The sequence below is a fragment of the Mercenaria mercenaria genome, unplaced genomic scaffold (genome assembly GCF_021730395.1).
Source record: "Mercenaria mercenaria strain notata unplaced genomic scaffold, MADL_Memer_1 contig_836, whole genome shotgun sequence".
Lineage (NCBI taxonomy): Eukaryota > Metazoa > Mollusca > Bivalvia > Venerida > Veneridae > Mercenaria > Mercenaria mercenaria.
This window is the reverse complement of record NW_026463744.1, coordinates 14,774-35,283: the sequence shown is the minus strand read 5'-3', so window position 1 is coordinate 35,283 and position 20,510 is coordinate 14,774. Positions and strand designations below refer to the sequence as shown.

Sequence of the window (20,510 nt, the reverse complement as noted above, 5' to 3'; positions counted from 1 at the left end):
AGAAGAAATATTTTGTTGAATCGCTCTCAAATTTACACAGCCTTTATAACAGCCTTTTTAATTATTTTACTGCATGTATGTTATTTCAATATATGTTTTCAATAAGTCGTTTACTATAGAAAACATGGAGGTAAAAAAACTTCTTTATTGTTATATTTTCTTTGGATCATAGAGTCCATTCAACATTTGTTTACCAGAGTTCCGCTTAAGCCGGTGCTATGGGGCGTGAGAGGTGTTGCACATTTCATTACCTCTCTATTATTCTTCATGGTTGCACTATTATTCTTCACGGTTGCATTCTTTGCTTCCAAATGATCGTGTTTTTTTTCTCGTTTTTACCGATTTTATTCTTTTAAAAATAAATATCATACAGTATAGAAATTGTCAGATTTTTTTATACCTGACTCAAGAAATAAGCAAACAAAACAATTACTACTACCAATTTTAGACACATTCAGAATGAAATATACCTAATATTATGTTGTCGGAAGAAACTGTAAAAAAAAGGAAAAAATAACCTAAACAGATTTTCATAATCTAAGATACATTTTACCTTGTCATTGGCAGCCTAGCATTTTCTATCTTTAAATCAATAGTTATAACTCATAAAAAATAGTGATACTTTTTTAATAAGAATAACACAGAATGTGTATAATTGTAATCTATAATTTCTGTAAATTTAAAGTTAAATGTCATCCTAATGAAATAGATTATACAAGAAAACATTTAATTGAATTGAATATGGTATCTATTACCTAACCGAAAAATTAAATATGTGAATTTATTTCTCAGCTCCAGACCTTACAGTACCGATTGCGGCTGGTATATCATCAGCATTAGTAGTCATAGCCGTTGTTGGTGTCGTTGTTTTCGTCCTGAGAAGGAAACAGCTTGTGTAAGCAATTTTTGAAGTACCTATTTTTGTAAACAAATTTAAAGATTTTTACAGTGATTTTTGTATGATTGTATAAACCATTTATTGACATACTTTAAATTTTCCCAGGAATTCTAATGTACTGCATGAGTTTTGTATAATTGTATAATTGCAATGTTATATGAGAATTTTTCTAGAAAACATTGATCATAACTAGAGTTGTATTCATTGACTAAATAGTGAATCAAACATGTTCGACAACACTTGTATGTATAATTGGGCGTTTTCTTTCATGAGAATTTGAAAATTAATAAGTACGAAGGCTGCACAATATTATATCTTTATCTTCTTTCCTAGATGTTTTGCCAAAGATGACGAAAGTCTGCGTACGCATACACCTGGCGAAGGTATTCATATGGACAAAATTGAACCCACACGAAAGAATGCTTTTAGGTATGGTACTTATTTTACAATTTTATTGTTTTAGTCCAGTTTGCCAAAATATAGTAGTGACAGAAGCAAACAGACGGAACAGGTTTTTCTAGAAAGAGTCTTAAGAAGCAAATCACGGACGAATCGTTCACAACTGATTTGACATATTAAGTTTTATTAAGTTGTGTAAGGTAGGAAGACATACGATGAAACAACTCTCTTAATTTTCTGTATTTCATTTTTACTGAATTACTAACTAAATGTCTGTAACAAAGTTTAGAGTGTTTGAGATATAAAATGCAATTAAACATAAAGTATAGGTTTTATGATTTTATATTTTATAAATTTAAAATAGTGTATTCTAGTATGTGATATTTTGTTGTATTGCATTAAGCCGCATTTGGGGTTTCTTTATCTAAAATAATTGAGAAGAAAGACATCATATCAAATGATAAAAAATACTGCCTTTGGGTTACATAACATATATTCTGAAAGGTCCTGTTGAATGTTAAATTAAGAAATAATAGAATTTTCTCTTCTTGATAATTTGATAGTAAATAAACACATGCTGCAATAATGGAATTTTGTAAGTGTACAATTGAAGGCACAATAATAGATACATGGTTATCAAATATTAACACTTTGAAGAAAATTGGTGATATTTTGCTGCGTATGATGATGTTCGATTAGTATTTATTAGTTCTGAAACTTATGACCGACTGTTAACTTTATAGATATGAAATATACGAAATTACTACTCCAGAACTATTTCTAGACAGTATAAAGCTCTAATGAATACAAACTGGTTGTATTTCATTCTAATATTGATTACATGAATTTGAGGGAATCACTAACTGATGGTTTTATTCTGAAAAGTGCTCATTATGTCACACCCATTGGGTGAGACATATTGTTTTTGCCCTGTCCGTCCGTCAATACGTCACACTTCATTTCCGATCAATAACTAGAGATGCATTTGACCTAAAGCCTCTAAACTTTACAGGTTGGCAGGGTTTATGGAGTAGACGACCCCTACTTATTTTTTTTTTGTGTGTGGGGGGGGGGGGGGGGGGGGGGGGGGGGGGGGGGGGGGGGGGGGGGGAGGGTGGTGGCACTCCATCAAAGTTCAAGGGCCTGACCATTGAAAACAATTTCTGATCAATAACTTAGAGTTATTGGTCATGCAGAGTTGATGACCCCTATTCCCTATAGATTTTTGGGTCACTCTGTTAAAGGTCAAGGTCACAGGGTCCCGAACATAGAAATCACTTTCGATCAATAACTTGAGAACTACTTGATGATTGGAGATGCACAATAGATGACCCCCACTGATTTTGGGGTCATTTAAACAAAGGTCAAGGTCACAGGGACTGAATATGAAAAAGGTTTCCAGTTCATAACTTGGGAACTATTAGGCCCAGAATGTTGAAACTTAGTTGGAAGATACATGCTTTTTCTACAAAAACATTTTCTTGTTATATAAATGTCTTCGCTAAACGTTTCGAGATGCTGCGATGTGCTAATAAAAATGGATTATGTCTAAAGCTCAAGTGCTGAGCAGTATTTACAGTCTAGTTTAAGGCCTTGATTGATTTCTTCAGCGAATATTGCAATGAGTGAGTGTCAAAAGTCTTCACAGTTCTGGTAATTCAGCTATACGTTATAATTATGTGTCTCTCCTCTAAAGCTATGGACTTGTAATGACAGTCGATATTTCTATCTGAATGTACCGCGTCCCCGCTGATACCGTGGTGATCCGTATATTACCTATTTTGCATACAAAGCGCCCTCTGTCAACTGTTTACCACGTGAAATTGAAAGTGAAAGTGTTTCTTTTTTCATCGGGACGAAAAATGTCTTCAATACTGGTAAGTAACCCTAGTATTCATACAAAATACAATAAAAATCACCATTTCTGTTCATATTTGCCCCATTCACCCATTTTATCCTTTAATCACCCTTAAAAAGTTGGATTGAAAGTTTGACAAGTCAAGGCCGTCTGCAAAATGGCATTATGACGTCATACACTGCCAATGAAAAAAAATCTACGGAAGCGGATGAGTGCCATCATAATGAATTTTTTTGTTTGTATTTCTCTTTTTCCACAATTTTGCTCAAAGGATTTACATTTTATTTTCAGAATGCAAAGCAAAACAAGATGAAATATGACAGGGCAAATCTTTTGAGGGCATTTCAAGCCACACAGAAGGGCATGTCAGTGTACAGGGCTTCTAGAGAGTATAATGTTCTAGAATCAACTCTACGTGACAGAACACGGGGATTGGTTCCTGTTGACGTAACTGTGGGGTTTAAGCCTTTGTTATTTTTAGATGAGGAAGAAAAGCTTGTCAAGCACATTTCTTACATGGCAGGCATAGGCTATGGATATAATGTGAAAGTCTCAGTGATTGTTGGTTTTATGACTTTGTTAAGAGATGGCCTAACTTAAAAATTGCAAAACCACAGAAACTTGCCATATCTAGAGCTAAATCTGCATCAAGAGAAACCATTGATAACTATTACTGTGAACTTAAATCTATCTTGAAAGAACACAATTTACTAAACAATCCTGAACGGATTTTCAACATAGATGAGACCGGAGTGTCCACAGAGCACCAACCACCAAAGGTTGTTTGTAGTAAAGACACAACTCCGCAAGCTGTTACATCACCTAGGTCTTCTTTGGTTACAATCATTGCAGGAGGTAATTCCATTGGTAATTCTATACCACCTTATCATGTTTTTTCTGGGAAACGTTGGAACCCTGAATTCATCCAGGACGCCTGTGTTGGATCGTCTGGTGAAATGACAAAGAATGGTTGGTCGAACACCCAGGTATTCCAGAACTATGTCACAAACCATTTTGCGAAGTATACAAATCTGTCACCAGATATACCAACCTTATTACTGTATGATGGACATAAATCACACATTTCCCTTACTCTTACTCAGTGGGCTGAAAGAAACAATGTGATATCATTTGTTCTTCCTCCACATACAAGCCATTTGACACAACCACTGGATGTTGGGGTATTTGGACCATTCAAGAAGATGTATAGTATAGCTTATCACTCTTACATGCAATAGAACCCTGGTCTTACCATTTTAAAGTACAATGTGGCAGCATTGACAGCCAAACCATACATGAAAGCTCTGTCCACAGAAAATCTACAAGGTGCATTTAGGAAAGCCGGTATATTTCCATTTGACAAAACCACCATTTCTGATGTGGATCTTGCTCCAGCTGTCATCTATGAATCTTGCAAAACTTCTGATTTGTCACAGGAGTGCACTCAAAGTCCAATGCAACCTTCATCGACCAACAATAAGTATCTTCCAACACAGATGACCAGTCATTCTTTGCTGAAAGAACTATCACTTCACTAAAGCTCTTGTAAAAAAAAATACGAAAGTTTGTTTCTTTCCCTTCCTCACTGGGAATTTATTGAAAGAAAAAAACATTGAAATAATGGAACAGTCTGCCAAAAAAAAAATCAGAACCACTGTCACAAAATCAGAAAGACCCTAGGCCAAGCACCTCAGGACTGAATAAAACTGGTGGACCTATACCTCTTCTGTCAGAGGATGAAGACAGTATTGTCTCTGAACAGGAAAATGAAGATTTGTGCTGTGTTTGCTCTGGTTGGCAACCCGAGGAGATTAGGGGATTTGACACTATTGTTTTGTGACCTGGGGAAAATGTGACTTTTGTCCACACTGGACACACTAAAGGTTCTGCTCAGAGGTGAAAGTGTTAAGGAGGAACAGTGTATTTAGATGTCCTTACTGTTTGCAAATTGACTAAGAAACAGCAAGTTAAATGTTTTTTATATAAAATTTGCAAAAAATAAGAACAAAAAAAGTATAATGAGTTATTTTCATAAATATTGTGGTTTAACAGTATTAAGTAACGTTTTCCAGTTCATTGTTGAAAATTTTGTGCCTTCATGGACACCATACTTTTAATGATAGTATTACCGCGGTACCAGAGTGGACTCCCTTGGAAGCACCTGTTATGCAATATGGCCGATTGAGCTTGATAAACTATTTTAAAACATGGCTTTAAATTATTGATTCCTCGTGGATAGATACTTGAGACACAAAAGTGCATCATGGTCTAGGAAATACATAAAAGTAAGTTCTTTTAATTATTATATTTTTCCGGCGAAATAAAGTACCGCGGTACCGGAGGGGATCATCATACTAGTTAGTTGAATAGACTGAATTTACAAACGGAGAATTAAGAGAATATGTAAACGAACGAAAATTACCGAAAGTCATTACGGGTCCATTACCTTAACGATATCGACATGATAGTCCTTAAATTGCATGGTTTCTTCCATGTCATATTTCCAAGCTTGAAATTAATAATTAATAATGTATTTTCAAACTTTTATGAAAAAAAAAACAACAAAACATTATTGCTTTTATCAAACATGTATGTAATATCAATTAATGCTTATATTTTTATCATCCATTAATTTTGATATTTCAGCGGCGTACTAGGGTATGAGTAGTAATAATGACATAATTTTACATATTACAGGCCAGAGCACACACTTGCGTCAAAGTTACACGACAAGTCCTATCTCACACTATAATAAGCTGCACTTGTCTATAAAAACCTTCACTGTTATTCACTGTTAAGAGTACATTAAATAAATGAATTGAACAAATCAGTTTGTTTTTTCACCCCCTCCCTCTTCCCCACCCCAAACCCTCCCTCATTATCTGGATTTTCCCCTGTAAAGAAACAAATGCACAAACTTTATTTTAGTAAATTTTGTAAAGAATTCCTTTGCGACTAAAAAGCCGACTAATGCTTGCCACTCTGATAATTGTTTCTTCTTTTTTGTGCGTCTCGTATTATTTTAGAGGGATGCACTTAGATTTGACTTTTTCCATACGTATGTACGTCCGTTTGAATTTGCACATTTCACGAAGTGTTGCACCTAGAGGAAAAGTAAAACTTAAAGACCATTTTTCTCAGAAAGCACCTAACGCATTTGAAAATATTTGAAAAAATTAATTTCTTAATGATCCTTTACCATGAAAAACCAAGGCTCTAGATGGCATGATCACATTTTCCTATAAGTGTATATTGGGAACTTGCCTATCGATTTTATAAAAAAAACAAATGACGGAAATATTCCTTATTTTACCCTCTACCAACGTATTTCAGATTTTTCCAATTGTTAAAAATAGTCATGAGGGTGCATGGGTTCTTTTTCCTATATGTATTTAGTTGGAACATTCCAACATTTGTTTATAAGAAACTGCTTGGCCGATTATGATTTATTTTCAGACATATGTTTCTAGTCAGTAGCACTACCAAGATTACTTACAGAGTTTTGTTTTCTTCAAACAAAAGAAAACATGGCAACTAGAATGCATGACCACTTTTCTCTATACGTTTGTTTTGGGAGCTTTAAAAATACTTCTTGACAAAAAACTGCTTGACCGGTTTCGATATAATTTCATCTATATGTTTTTGAGCAACCTTTTACCAAGACTGAAAATGTTTCAGGTTTTTCTTGAAACGTAACCAAACGAGCTAAAACAACAAACAAACCAGTCTTCAAGCAACCGCTGGCCTTCAGTTCATTCGAGCCGTCTAGCATCATCATGGTCCTCTTTTTGTGGGATTTCATTAAATAAGGGCAGATTTATGGTCCTTGACATATTCATGCTATTCATAATTTGTGTTGCTCATATTTGGAAAAGAGTTTGAAACTAGGTCTTGAAGCATTTTAGGAATATTATTCAGCACGTGAAGTTGTTTAGCTACGGAGGATTTTAATAAGCAAGACCAGAGTAATGACCCTGTCAAAATACACATAAAGGGCCTGTAAGATTTTGTCTAGTGTCGGATGTCTATCTAGGGGTTCTGTACAAACATTTTAACTTATACAAATATCTTATGCTCGTTGTTAATGATTTAATTTGTAGTTGATTTTGGTGTAATAATCTTTTGGCTAGTACGTGGAATGCTTTTAAGGGTTTACTTTTATTATGAATAACGTGTACATTCGTATTGAATACGTATATTGATGAGTTTTTATGTTGTTGATTTTTAAATAAAAGAATAGCACAGGAGGTCGATTCTAAATTTCGCTTATTTACAAACTCATTTTTTATATTTCGAGGGACTTCGTTGCAGCTTCAATGGATGTCTGTAAGTTCACAAACATAAGTATCCTAATTGTGCATTGTTGATTGTCATTGCAATAATATTACTTTTCTCAGACAAGGTCCGATTAAGCTGAGTGATTTTCCTGATGCTGTCGAAAAAATGCATAAAGACTCGGATCTGCTTTTCGCAGACGCATATAAGGTTTGTTTAGAATTTTCATTTTTATTACGTACTTTATACAGCATTTTTCCTTGTGATGCATATACTAAACATGTTAGTATGAAGTAGAGATACTTTCTACATTAGAATACATATAAGCGATCATTATATACCCAGGTACATGGAGACTATGTTGGAGTCACTTATATTTGTTTGTCAGTTCGTCTTTTCGTCCATAGTGTTCGCTGCATGTCTTTGTAACTGTTTGTCAAATTTTCATCAGATTAACAACAGTTTTAACCTCATCACGACGTGCAGATTATACAACCTTGATCATTTACCATATCCAAGGTCACGGTCACCCGTAATTTCATGTCCGCTGTATATTGTCTATACCATTTATAAATTTTTCATAAAACTAACACCAGTTGTTTCCTCCGCCAAGACGATGTTCAGAGCTTGCAACTCAGGTCACTAGTCCCAAGGTCATACTCGGAGGTAAAATGGCACATAGCTCAAGTTCTTGTCCGCTCCGTATGTTTTATCAACTGGAGCGATTTTCATAAAACGTTTATAGAATTTTAGCTTTATCTAGACTTCATGCACAGCAGACAATCAAACAGATTGATACATTTCAAAGTCTATGGTCAAAACGATTAACTTTGTGTTCGCTCTCAACCACGATGCAGAGAGCGTAACCCAGGTCAGAAGATCTAGATCCGGAGTCAAGGTCACACTTAGAGATGAAAAGTAAACTAGATTAAATATGTATCCGCCTCTTATTTTATAAAACCAGCATCGATTGGCAATTTTAACAAGACGACATGCAGTGTATCACCCAGGTCACGAGGTCAAAGGTCAAGTTCAAACATACAGGTGGTATGTCTTGAGCACAACAGTCCACTTTCCTTATATTAAAGCGACGCCGTGGGTATTAATCGCTTTTAGTGATAACTCTAGTTAGTGTCCTTCATTGTTGAATGTCAATGAACGGAGGTTATAAGTTGTTTTATTTTCTAGTTTTGTCTTGGCCGTTGAATTGAGCCGCAAGTATAATTTAAACTTGACAAAGTTTTACTGAGATTGAAGTGTGTGAAGTGTAAAGCACAGTACCGGGCTTTCATCATTCAAACTGAAACTGGAATGCTATTGCCTGAACCACAGTATTTTGTTTGGAAACGTTTTGGGTGTCCTTGCCATTGGTGCATTGCTCATGTGTGAGCTACTGTGGCCAGTGATTGTCCGGCTTCCATCTTCGTCCGTCGTCCGTCAACATTTTCCCTTAAACAACATTTCCTTCTAAACCACTAAGCCAATTGTGATGAAACTTCACAGGGATGCTACTTGGATGATCTTCTTTAAAATTTATTCAAAGAATTGTATTCTGTACAGAACTCTGGTTGCCGAGGTAACCGGGATGAATTACTTTGAAAATCTTCTTGTCCAAAACCGCAGGGCCTGAGGCTTTGATATTTGTTGTGTCTAGCATCATGTAATGGTCCTCTACTAAGTTAGTTCAAAATATAACTCTAGGGTCAAATACGGCCCCACATGGACAGACTTATATAGGAAAAACTTTGAAAATCTTCTTGTTCAAACCCACAGGGCCTAGTAGCATCATCTGGTGGTCCTCTAACAATATTGTGCAAATCATCCCCTAGGTTATATTTATGTCCTTACCTGCACACTGTGGTGTATCTGAAAATGAGAATGCAGATCGATAAGCCAAGCTTAGAGCTATAGAAAAACAGCCGCAAAATGCCATCACTCACGAGGAGAAGGTGATCATGATTAAAACACTGACAAACCAAGGCCAGCCAAGGATGACTACAAACTACTACAAAGATGGGAACAAGTCATCATCTTTCGGCTTCGCACAGGAGATAACAGGTTAAATGCCCACATGTACACAAAGCTTAAATTGTCTCCTTCGATGTGCCCTTGTGGCCTGGAACAGCAAACTGCTTAGCACATTTTGCAGAGATGTCCACGTCTGGAGAACCAAAGGGAAATTGGGTGGCCAAATAGAACCCCCAATAAAAAAAAATGCACGGCAAGACTGAGGACCTGAAGAAGACGGAATCCTTCATTGCTAGATCAGGGGTGACGATGTAGGCGGTGGACGCAGAGAAGAACATCCCCTGTGGTCAAATATTTACCCGTCACATGGTTTACAAAGACTTCCATAGGGAAAACCTTGAAAATCTTCTTTAACTAAAACCAAATAGCTTAGAGCTTTGATATTTGATATGTAGCACTGTATAGTAGTTCTTTACCAAGATTGTTCAAATTATTTCCCTTAGTGGCCCCGCCCTAGAGGAAAATCGTTTATTGATAAAAAGACTTGTACTGGGAAAAACTTTTTTTAAATCTTGTCTAAAACCATAAGGCCCAGAGCTTAGATATTAAGTATGTGGCATTAGTGGTTCTCTATCAAGATCAGATCATGACCCTGGGGTCAATATATGCCAAGCCCGGGGTCCCTTGTCTTACATTGACTTGTATAGGAATGATCTTCAAAAATCTTCTTCTCCAGAATCATAAGGCCCAGACCTTAGATGTATGGTATTAATAAAATCTGTAAAAAGGTCCTTTGGAAGCAAAGAATGCAACCAAAAGGAATAATAGCAGACTCGGTTTGATTGTTCATGAGAGGTAATGAAATGTGCAACACCTCTCACGCCCCCTAGCACCGGCTTAAACGAATCTCTATTACACATATGTTGAATGGACTGTCTCGCGGACAACTATCAAATTTGTTCAAATCATGGCCCTGGGGTAACAACTGGCCATGACCTACTCACCTATTTTTTTTGTTTTTTGTTTTTGAAGCTTAAGCAAAGAAATTTGTTCACGCAAGCAACTAAACTCAGATGAGCGATATAGGGCCATCATTGCCCTCTCGATTGCAATAGGATCAGCTTTTATGAATTATCTTAATTTCGATGTGGTTCTCTTCGTATGATATCTTACTTTTATCATGTCTAAATAAAGATTGATTACGATTTAAGATGCTGAAAGAAAAAAGTCCTAATCACCCGATGACGGCAGCTGAGCAGCAGTGTTGCAGACCGAAAAACAGATACACAAATATTCTTCCTTGTACGTACTATGTTGATCTAATTGCTGTTGATTTTTGTGTTAATGTGTTTTATATCGACTATACGAAAAATACATTGAGCCAAGAGCTATCCTACTCGCCTTCGTATCGTCGTTGTCCTTCGTGTCCGGGTCCACAGCTTGGATTATGTTTCGATGCACTTTCACTGTATCTGCATTATTACTAGATGCGGTATGATTCAAACTTAAAATAGTTGTTCCACATAATAACCCGCATCATATAACACATTATTATTACTCTGGGATATTGATAGAAAATGGCCTTTTATACTAGAACTATGATTTTGCTACATCCTCACTGTATGTCTGCTATAATTACTAACTTGACATAGTTGTTCTGCATAACCGCCCACATCATATATGACAATATCCATGAAGTATAGATGTGTCTAACATTTTTTTTCTAGGATTCAAAGAAGCTGTTATGCGCCACTACCTCAATTTTATTCACTTACTAAAACTTGTCTTGTTAATTCAGAATCTTCGCACAGGAAAAGTTTAAATGCAATATTGCAGGGGTATTACTTACATCAAAATAGTCGAGCAAAATGTCTTTTTAGACAGCTCATGGATATTTTGTGTTTTCTTTTCCATGAATGTGTTCATAAAACTTATCTTATTTAGATTAATTCTATATGTGTAAAACTACGAAGTAATACATCTATATCGTAAAGAATGTTAATATGTCCCGTAGCTGATCCTTTATAAATGCACAGCCAAAGATTTCCACACGTACGTAGTTGTTTTAGGTAAGTTATAATTTAAATTCCTTTTTAAAGTTACGTTACGTTTCTTTGTACACTTTCAGTTGATCACTCCAGGGTAAAACTACGACCATCTGATGACATGGAGGGATCTGACTACATCAACGCAAACTACATACCTGTATATAGTCTTACTTTAGCCCATACCCTTCTAACTTTCTGTAATGAAATATAGATAATAATCCATCTTTCAAACAGTACCATTGACTGTTAAAAGGGGACTTACCAAAAACATACTGACTGAATGTTGAACAGTGCAGATCTTGGTCAGACTGCACCGATATGCAAGCTGGTTCAGATCTCTACTGGTCGCAAAGGCAAAATGAATCATGTTCAGCATGATAAGGATTAATGATACTTGTATAAAACCCTGAATAATGTCAAGTTGTAAAAATCAAAGTCAAGTATTCCTTTACTAGGGGATTGTTAAATATATATTTTCGTTTGCTATAACATTTTTATCCATAACATGAAATAATTCTTATTTTAGGGGTATACTTCTCGAAGAGAATATATTGCGACCCAAGGTGCAATGCAGGCAACATTTGATGATTTCTGGCGAATGATTTGGGAGCAGAATGTAGATACCATTGTTATGTTGACAAAGCTTATGGAAAAAGGACGGGTAAGTTTAAATTTTGACAAGAACAAAATGGGATGTATTGTTCATTATTGTTCTGGTCCCAAAGAGAGACATGCAATAACAGCGCTGTCCATCTGTGTATTAGTTTGTTTCATTATTCATTCGATCAACCACTTTGTGTCTTGCCTTTAACTGTTATATGTATTAAGGTATTCTCATGAAACTGTGCACAACTATTCAGCATGTCCAGACAGTATGTCGCACGCAAAAGAAAAGATCAAGGTCACATGCAGGACCTAAATAGAACCCACAGGGATGGGCAAATCTCGTCATGCCCATTTGTCACATACTTGTGAGACTTTTTTACTTTCTTTGATCATGTAAATTTCAAATGTTTAAGCAAGAACGTTGAAACAGCAAGCCGTCGATTACAGTTGTAATAAAAAGTATGCACACGTTTTAATCGAAATAAGATACTGTCTATCAGCAAAAATATTTTCACATTAACTAAATGTCACAATACCTATTTGTTGAACTTGGTGAAGTTGGTAGTGATCCTTGTGTTTAAAATGAAAGTACTTCTACTTCTTAAGGACATGTTGAAATAATTTCAGCATAAGTGTGACAAGTACTGGCCGGACCTTGGGGAACCTGTGTTCTACGGTGATTTGGTCGTGTCTCTTCAATCGGAATCAAATCTGTCAGACTATACAATCAAGATATTTGAAGTAAAAATGGTAAGTTTACGTAGTTTCTTTATGCTTTTTCTTGTAGTGTTTGGTTGATGATTAACATCACAAACTTTCGTCAAACGTGTAATGTATGTATATCATGTCATTTGTCAACGACTGAGATAAGATGTACCATGTAAATTTAATATTTCATATTATTGAAAACGTTAAACGAATTTTAAATCTTTTCAATGTAGAAAAGTTTTATTACAAGCCAAAATATAAAACATGTAAACTTCAGTTATAGTCAGTGAAAGGTACTATGTAATTTTGAAAATATGCATAAAATGGGTAATGAGAAATTTATAGTATAAGTTAAATAGTGTTCAAGAGCTTTAGGCATGTACCTGTCTTTTGTTCACCACGTGATTATTTGTTGATTAAATTAAATTCGCTCTTACGTACCTTTGACACTTGAATCTGTATGTTACAAGTGAGGATAAACTGCCTTGCCTTAGCTCTTCAAAAGAGAAAGGTTTTTCAATTATTAGTTCAAATATTTTTGAAATGACATGGTATTTTAGACAACAGTTGTCCGTCAAAATTGTTTTTTATTCATCGTACTTGAATGAAATTTGCATTTTACACATTTTACTTATATAACTTAGGCATACAAATGTTGAAATTTGACTGACACTGGCACTGTAATTAAAGCTACCTGTAAGCACTACACCCACTATAGCAACTGTTTTATATTACATCTGATGTGTTATGTATGGCTAAATTCTAAAGAGGTAAATTTTAAACTTAAGGTATTAGATGCCTAATAATAATGTTTACAAAATGACATTTGCTTGGTATTTTCTTAAAGGTGACCGTGTTACACTGTTTCTTAAATTTTTAAACAACTTTTACCGTGCTGTTTTTTATAAATTTTGTATAACTTATGGTATCTCCTCAAGCTCAAGTAGAGACAAATTTCAAAGTGATGGCCACTATTCAAAACGTTTCCAGAGAACTCATTTTACCATTAATTTTAATACTATTGGTGAACAATTATAAAACCCAAAATAAAAATGTTAATATCATTTTTCTAGGGTTCCTCAAGTAAACAGATTTAATAAGACAGAATTCTAACTTCGACATTGAAAAAATAAGGTCGAAACCTGTGTTTCTGTTTTTGGACTTTCCTTACTTCATACAAAAATAACCTTGAGGCGGACGTAAAACCTACCTAAATTTCTTCCACGATATGTAATCTAAAAAGTGAAAGCAAAATAGAGGGCTTTTACTGCATGTAGCTCAATATTTTTAAAGATGAGTAACTCTACCCCTTCTGTTTAAGTAGTAAATTCACTTTAAACAGCAAGAAATCGCTTATTAAATTATTTTTTCCATTTTTGTATAATAAATCAATTATAAGTCTTGAAAGAAGTAAAAACTTATTTGAAAGAAAGGAAAATAAGGAGAAAAAAACTGGTCCCAGTAGGGCTTGAACCTACCCCCTACCACCCCCCAACCCCCACCCCCCACCTGAGAATTGCAGTAAAAGTAGGTTTGTGGTAGGAATTGAATACTCTTCAAAAAGGAGGTACTCTATTACGCTTCTAATACCTTAAATACATAAATGATTACTTCAGTATTATTCTACATCGACTTCCAGTGCAATGTCAAATTAATTCTATTGATACTTAATTAGACTACTATAGGTCTTTTCCGTCCAAATATTTAGATATATATTTCACAGGGTACTAAAATGAAGAAAATTAAACATTTCCATTTTCTACAATGGCCGGACTTCGGGTGCCCAGATAAACACTGGCCTGTTATAAACTTCATCTCAATTGTTCGGCAGTATAGACCGCCTTTTCCTAAAGGACCGTTATTGGTTCATTGCAGGTAAACTGCATGATGAAAATTGTAAAAACCTTCATTCAAATGCATGAAGTTTATTTGTTTTTATACTTCTTGGTTATTTTGTATTGGCCTCCAATAAATACAAAATTTTACCAGAATTGCGTAGACTTTATAGCTCGTGATATCGAATGCCAGTTTCGTGAATTATAAACTATAGACTATTATTTACCTAATATTTCCGTTTTGTATCATGACAAGCATGTAGGTGTATTTGAAACGCATGGCATGTTATGACAGCATTATTCTAAAGTGTTCGTGCATGTTACTACATGTACTTTTATTTTGAACTTTGTACATTCATCTTTGCATGCTTTCTAGAAAGAGGAACGGAAAATGGTCAGGCATTTTAGTTACCTAAAATGGCCGGATATGGGTTGTCCCGAAACCCCAGAATTATTGCTTGAATTTGTAAAAGCTGTGCGACAGTACACAGATCGAGAAAAGGGAACAACATCAGGGCCGACAGTAGTGCACTGCAGGTAACTGATACTTTTTAGGCCATGGTATGCAAAAAAATGAATTATTTCTATAAAGTAGCCGTACGAAAGATATTGCAGATAGTTTAATAGATGCTTATAATTATCATTGCAACATGCCAGCATTGTATCCACACTAAAGATATAATTCTTCCTTGCGCAACGTCTCTTTCACTTTGTTGCATCAACAGGCAACCCATATTACGTTTATAGTTTGCAAAAACATAATAGATTTTGTATCAGCATGAGCTTACGTTAAAGCCGATTAAATGTGTGAAATATATTGTAAAGTCTAATGACCTCATAGTTTCATCGGAAAAAGGTAGGATATGTTAAAACAATGTAAAAGAGAAATTGCACTCAGAGAATAGTGTGTCATTCTCATCGCTTTTCTCTTTAGTTTGACAAAAGAAGACTCGTCATTAAGTAGCAAATATGTAAAATCAACTAATGGTATTCCATAGAGGCAAAACAAGAACCCATTTTTAAAAAAAAATATAGGTTTTAAAATAATGAATGACCATCGTACACGATCAATTTTTGCATATTCATGAAAGAAGGTAATATTATGAGTGTAGGAAATGTTACCTTAGGATCATTCAAGTTTCTACAGTGACGCCTACAGAAGTTCTAAACTTTGACTGAATGCAATGCACACAATATATAACAATACATGAAAGACATAATAGTAAGTCATAGTGTAACCAGTTCTTGTTTACTAATTCAACAGTTTTGTTGTATATCACAGTGCCGGTGTAGGTCGTACAGGGACATTTATAGCTGTTGATTACTTGTTACAACATATCAGAGATCACGACGAGGTTGACATATTCAGTCTTGTCCTAGAAATGAGGAACCATAGACTCAATATGGTACAGACAGAGGTAACGCTTTTTTTACATTACATTAAATATTTTTGCGAGACTGATATATTCAATATTGTCATAGAAATGAGGAACCATAGGCTCAATAAGGTACAGACAGAGGTAAAGATTTCTTGTTTAAGTATTTCAGGTAATCGCTACGAAGTCGATATATTCAGTCTTGTCACATTATATTAACATGGTACAAAAAGAGCTAAGGCTGCTTGTTTCATTATATCAGAGATTATGATTAGGTTGATATTTTCAGTCTTGTCTTTCAAATGTGAAATCATAGTCTGAGAATGGTAAAGATCAAAGTACAACATGTGAGATGTTTGGATGAGGTTGATTATAGAACCTCGTCCTAAAAATGCGTTAACCACACACTAAACATGAAGCAGACAGTGGTAAGGACTGCTGCTAGCAACATATCAGAAACCCCAATGAGGTTGATATTACAGCTTAGTCACAGAAAAGAAGAATCATAGGCTGAATTTGGTACAGACAGAGGTACAATTTATATTACTTGTTACAACAAATCAGAGATCACTTTGAGGTTAGTTATATAGACTGAGGTAAGGATCAATTGTTACATCATACCAGATGTCAAACTGGTCCTAGAAATGACGAATCATTGACTGAATACGGTATAGACAATGGTTAGATTTACTTGTAGCAATATATCAGAGATCACAATGGTGTTAATACATTCAGGTGTACACTGAGGAACAACGTATCAGAGATCATGACGCAAACTGAACAGTGTACCAACAGTGGTAAGTATAACTTATAGTGTAGCCGCATATCGAGACCACAACTAAAGAGATTGGTATGTTCAACATCGTTCTAGAAATTTGGAACTAGACTGAATATGGCACCAAGGTAAGGTTTACTTGAAACAATATTCCAGTGGTCGGGATGAAGACGGCATGTTCGGTCTTACCCAAGAAATATGGAACCATAGACCGAATATGGTGCAGACAGTGTTAAGTATATATTGCTACAGTCAGAGTTCACAACGAGGTTGATATATATATATATATATTTTGCCGTAGAAATGAGGAACCACAGACTTAGTATGACACTGACAGAGGTAAGAAAATTTTACAACATAACAGAGATCATGCGCAGTAAGAACAACATGTTACTTGTCGAAAAATTAGGATAATTTTGATTTCTAGACCACCAAACTGAATATGATTCAGGACCATGTACGACATATATAATATATATGTTAAACATTACAAAGTTATTAAGTCTTTGCCTAGAATTGAAGTGTCATGGAATTAACATTGTATAACCACTGCAAGTTAATGTTTTAAGTACTAGTACGTATCATATTGTTTTGTATAGTTTGTGAGCTTTGGAAGCAAAGCAATATTTATGTATGACTAACTGTGGCGGTTTTGGGAGAACAACATTGAATTATTTAATGTACTGAACAAATGTATTTGCCGGAAGGCATCGACGTACGTTTTAGAGAAGAGGGGTTCATTATTAGATCGTGCAGACATATATTTGTTGACCAAAAACACCACAATAATGAATGATAAATCAACCCAAAATATTTTAACTTACACACGGAATTTAGATATAATAAAATAAAAGAAGATCCTTTTAAAACATAGAACTCAACCAAGCTAAATAATAGCAGACTCATTTCTGTTCATGATGTGCAACATCCTTCACACCCACTAACACCGGCTTTAGCGGAATCCTAATTCTGTTTTAAAAGAACATTGACTGTACTCCACAGACATATAGGGTCTGAAATATTAACAAGAATGGGTCCATATTCCAAAACTTACTTTATTAAAGTGATCAACTCACACTTACATGTAATTTATTGTATGGTCTGTTTACCATTATGTACATTTGCATTGACTCAAGAAAGTGATAATTTTATAAAAAATTAAACTTATATGTTTGAAGGATCAGTATGTTTACATCCACGAGTGCCTGAAAGCGTTCATTACAACTGATGAAGAGGAAGAAGACGAAAATGAAGATGAACGTATGTAAATTCTGATATTTTTACAATTATGTATTTGTCTTAAATAAGTAAGCTATTTATAGTTATTCATTGAGATATGCTTCTAAACGTTTTTGTCATAATAAACGAAGAGTTGTAAAACGTTTGTATGAAGACACAGTTTGCATAGTGACAAGTTCTTTTTTATGTATGAAGTCCAGTAACGTGTATGCAGGATATGTACACAAGTCTCTTTGTCTATAAAATAAATAGAATTCTGTTAAGATATATGTCAGTACTATTGGCCTTATGCATCCGTTAGTGCAAAGTGGGATTGTGAAATGAAATTATGTATAAAGAGTGAAAATAACTGCTGCGTATAAAGAACACTTTGGACAGAAAATTCCATTATAACACTTGCAATATCTGACGTTGCTTTTTCCATATCAGTGAAATAATTGAAGGTAAAGCTTGTTCTAAAACAGCGTTAGGTCAATGGGTGATACAAAAATATTGTGATAATTTCAGATTCTATTTTGCTTTCTTATTTATTGTCAGTTCCTCAGTTTATAGCTGCAATTTATAAATATTCAGTCAATAGTTGAAAGAAAGAACATGAAACGGGGATATAACACAAATAAGAGGTCGCCGAACAAACAAAATATGTTCTAAAATGATGTTACTGTGTACATGTGTATTCTTTTAAAAAAACGGAAGGATCAGAGAAAACGGTTTAATTTAGAAAGATATTTACGTTATGCGTCTTTTTATTCAAAAGCTAGCTGCCAAAAATCTAATAATTATGTCATTTCAAATCGGTTGGTAAAAGGATGGCATGTTCTGAGCTAGATGCTTTTAATCTATACAAACTTACACTTTAATTACTACAATTCCTGTAACATCTAAAATTTGCATTAAATAAAGAATTTTGTGAAAACACATGCATTAAAAACATTTTTAAAAACGTTTATGGATGGAACATTTTTCAGAAAGAGTAGTGATTACCTTGATTGTTTAACTTCAGTTATATTATACATAATTATATAAGTAAAACAAACTTGTTTGCCGGAAGTTTATCTACACAGTTATTAAATGTCACGTTTTGGAACAGAATTGCATACGTTCGAAAACCATATTATCAGTGATGTGTAAAAATATGTAAGAAAACTTAATATGTGTATTAGTTTCTTTATACCTTGCTACATTTTTCTGTTGTAGATTTATACGTGAATACATCATTCGGAGCGCAAGAAGAAAATATCTATGAAAATTCAGGATATCAGAAGGACTGAGGAACATAAAAGACACGTTTTTTAGATACGCTGTATACATGTGTGCTACATTATTATATGTGAAATATGTATTTGACAGACATCACATCCTATATTGCTTTATCTGACACTTCATTTATTGTGTGCTAGAGAGCTTATAGGGACCTTGTAGAGTAAGCTATTCTAAGTTCACAAGTATTCTTCTATAGATCCTTCCTGACCAGTCACATAAATATATCATTATGTGATGACCATTTTCTCATTTATCAAAGTCGTATATATATATCATCATTCTATCTTGACATGCATCAAAACTGTTTTACACTGATATCTTGTCTTTTACCATCTATTCATAAATATATATATAGCTCATACTGTCAGGAAGTAAAATTCATAGATTGCATATTTCACTGAAAATAAGTCCATTTTTCTTCAAGTGTTAAATATCAAACCATACATATAATCGGATAGAACATATTACATTTTCAATCAAGTTTCCTCCAATTTGGTTTAATAATACTATTTGTTGCTGTTTTTTTTCCATTTTCTAACGTATACAAAAAAATGTACATGCATGCCATTCCTTTATTTGCATTTATTATGTGTTCTATAACCACGATAGCATCATAGAATGCATTCTTATTGCAGTCGCACTAAAGATTGAACAATTTTGTCGTCTGCTGTTAATAGTTGTGTTAAATGCAAATTGACATGGTAATGTCTTCGGTTACGTATTTACTTTTTTCTTGCCGCTATAACTTTTCAGATTTTTTTAGCTTACCTGAGCAATGCTCAGGTGAGTTTTTCTGATCGCTCGATGTCCGGCGTCCGTCGTCTGTCTGTCGTCTGTCTGTCGTCTGTCTGTCAACATTTAGCTTGTGTATGCGATAGAGGCTGTATTTTTCAACTGATCTCCATGAAACTTAGTCAGAATGATTATCTTGATGAAATCTAGGCCGAGTTCGAAACGGGGTCATCTGGGTCAAAAACTAGGTCACTAGTTCAAATCAAAGAAAAACCTTGTGTATGCGATAGAGGCTGTATTTTTCAATTAATCTTCATAAATTTTGGTCTGAATGATTATCTTGATGAAATCTAGGCTGAGTTCGAAAAGAGGTCATCTGGAGTCAAAAACTAGGTCAAATCAAAGAAAAACTTTGTGTATGCGATAGAGGCTGTATTTTCCAATTAATCTTCATGCATTTTAGCCAAAATGATTACCTTGATAAAATCTAGGCCGAGTTCGAAAAGGGGCCAGCTGGGGTCAAAAACTAG

At 34.6% G+C, this 20,510-nt stretch overlaps 1 protein-coding gene across 1 annotated transcript in view; it reads left to right on the top strand.

The window, feature by feature from the left end:
- LOC128554884 (tyrosine-protein phosphatase 10D-like) overlaps positions 1-20,085 on the top strand; it is a 41,741-nt gene extending 21,656 nt beyond the window's left edge. The window contains exons 12-22 of the mRNA XM_053536203.1: positions 793-895; positions 1,232-1,327; positions 7,553-7,640; positions 10,610-10,700; positions 11,527-11,603; positions 11,973-12,107; positions 12,680-12,802; positions 14,972-15,132; positions 15,878-16,013; positions 17,925-18,006; positions 19,183-20,085. Coding sequence (XP_053392178.1) covers positions 793-895; positions 1,232-1,327; positions 7,553-7,640; positions 10,610-10,700; positions 11,527-11,603; positions 11,973-12,107; positions 12,680-12,802; positions 14,972-15,132; positions 15,878-16,013; positions 17,925-18,006; positions 19,183-19,256 — 1,166 coding nt within the window. The 3' untranslated portion in view covers positions 19,257-20,085. The remainder of the gene's footprint in view (positions 1-792; positions 896-1,231; positions 1,328-7,552; positions 7,641-10,609; positions 10,701-11,526; positions 11,604-11,972; positions 12,108-12,679; positions 12,803-14,971; positions 15,133-15,877; positions 16,014-17,924; positions 18,007-19,182) is intronic.
- Positions 20,086-20,510: the final 425 nt, after the last annotated feature.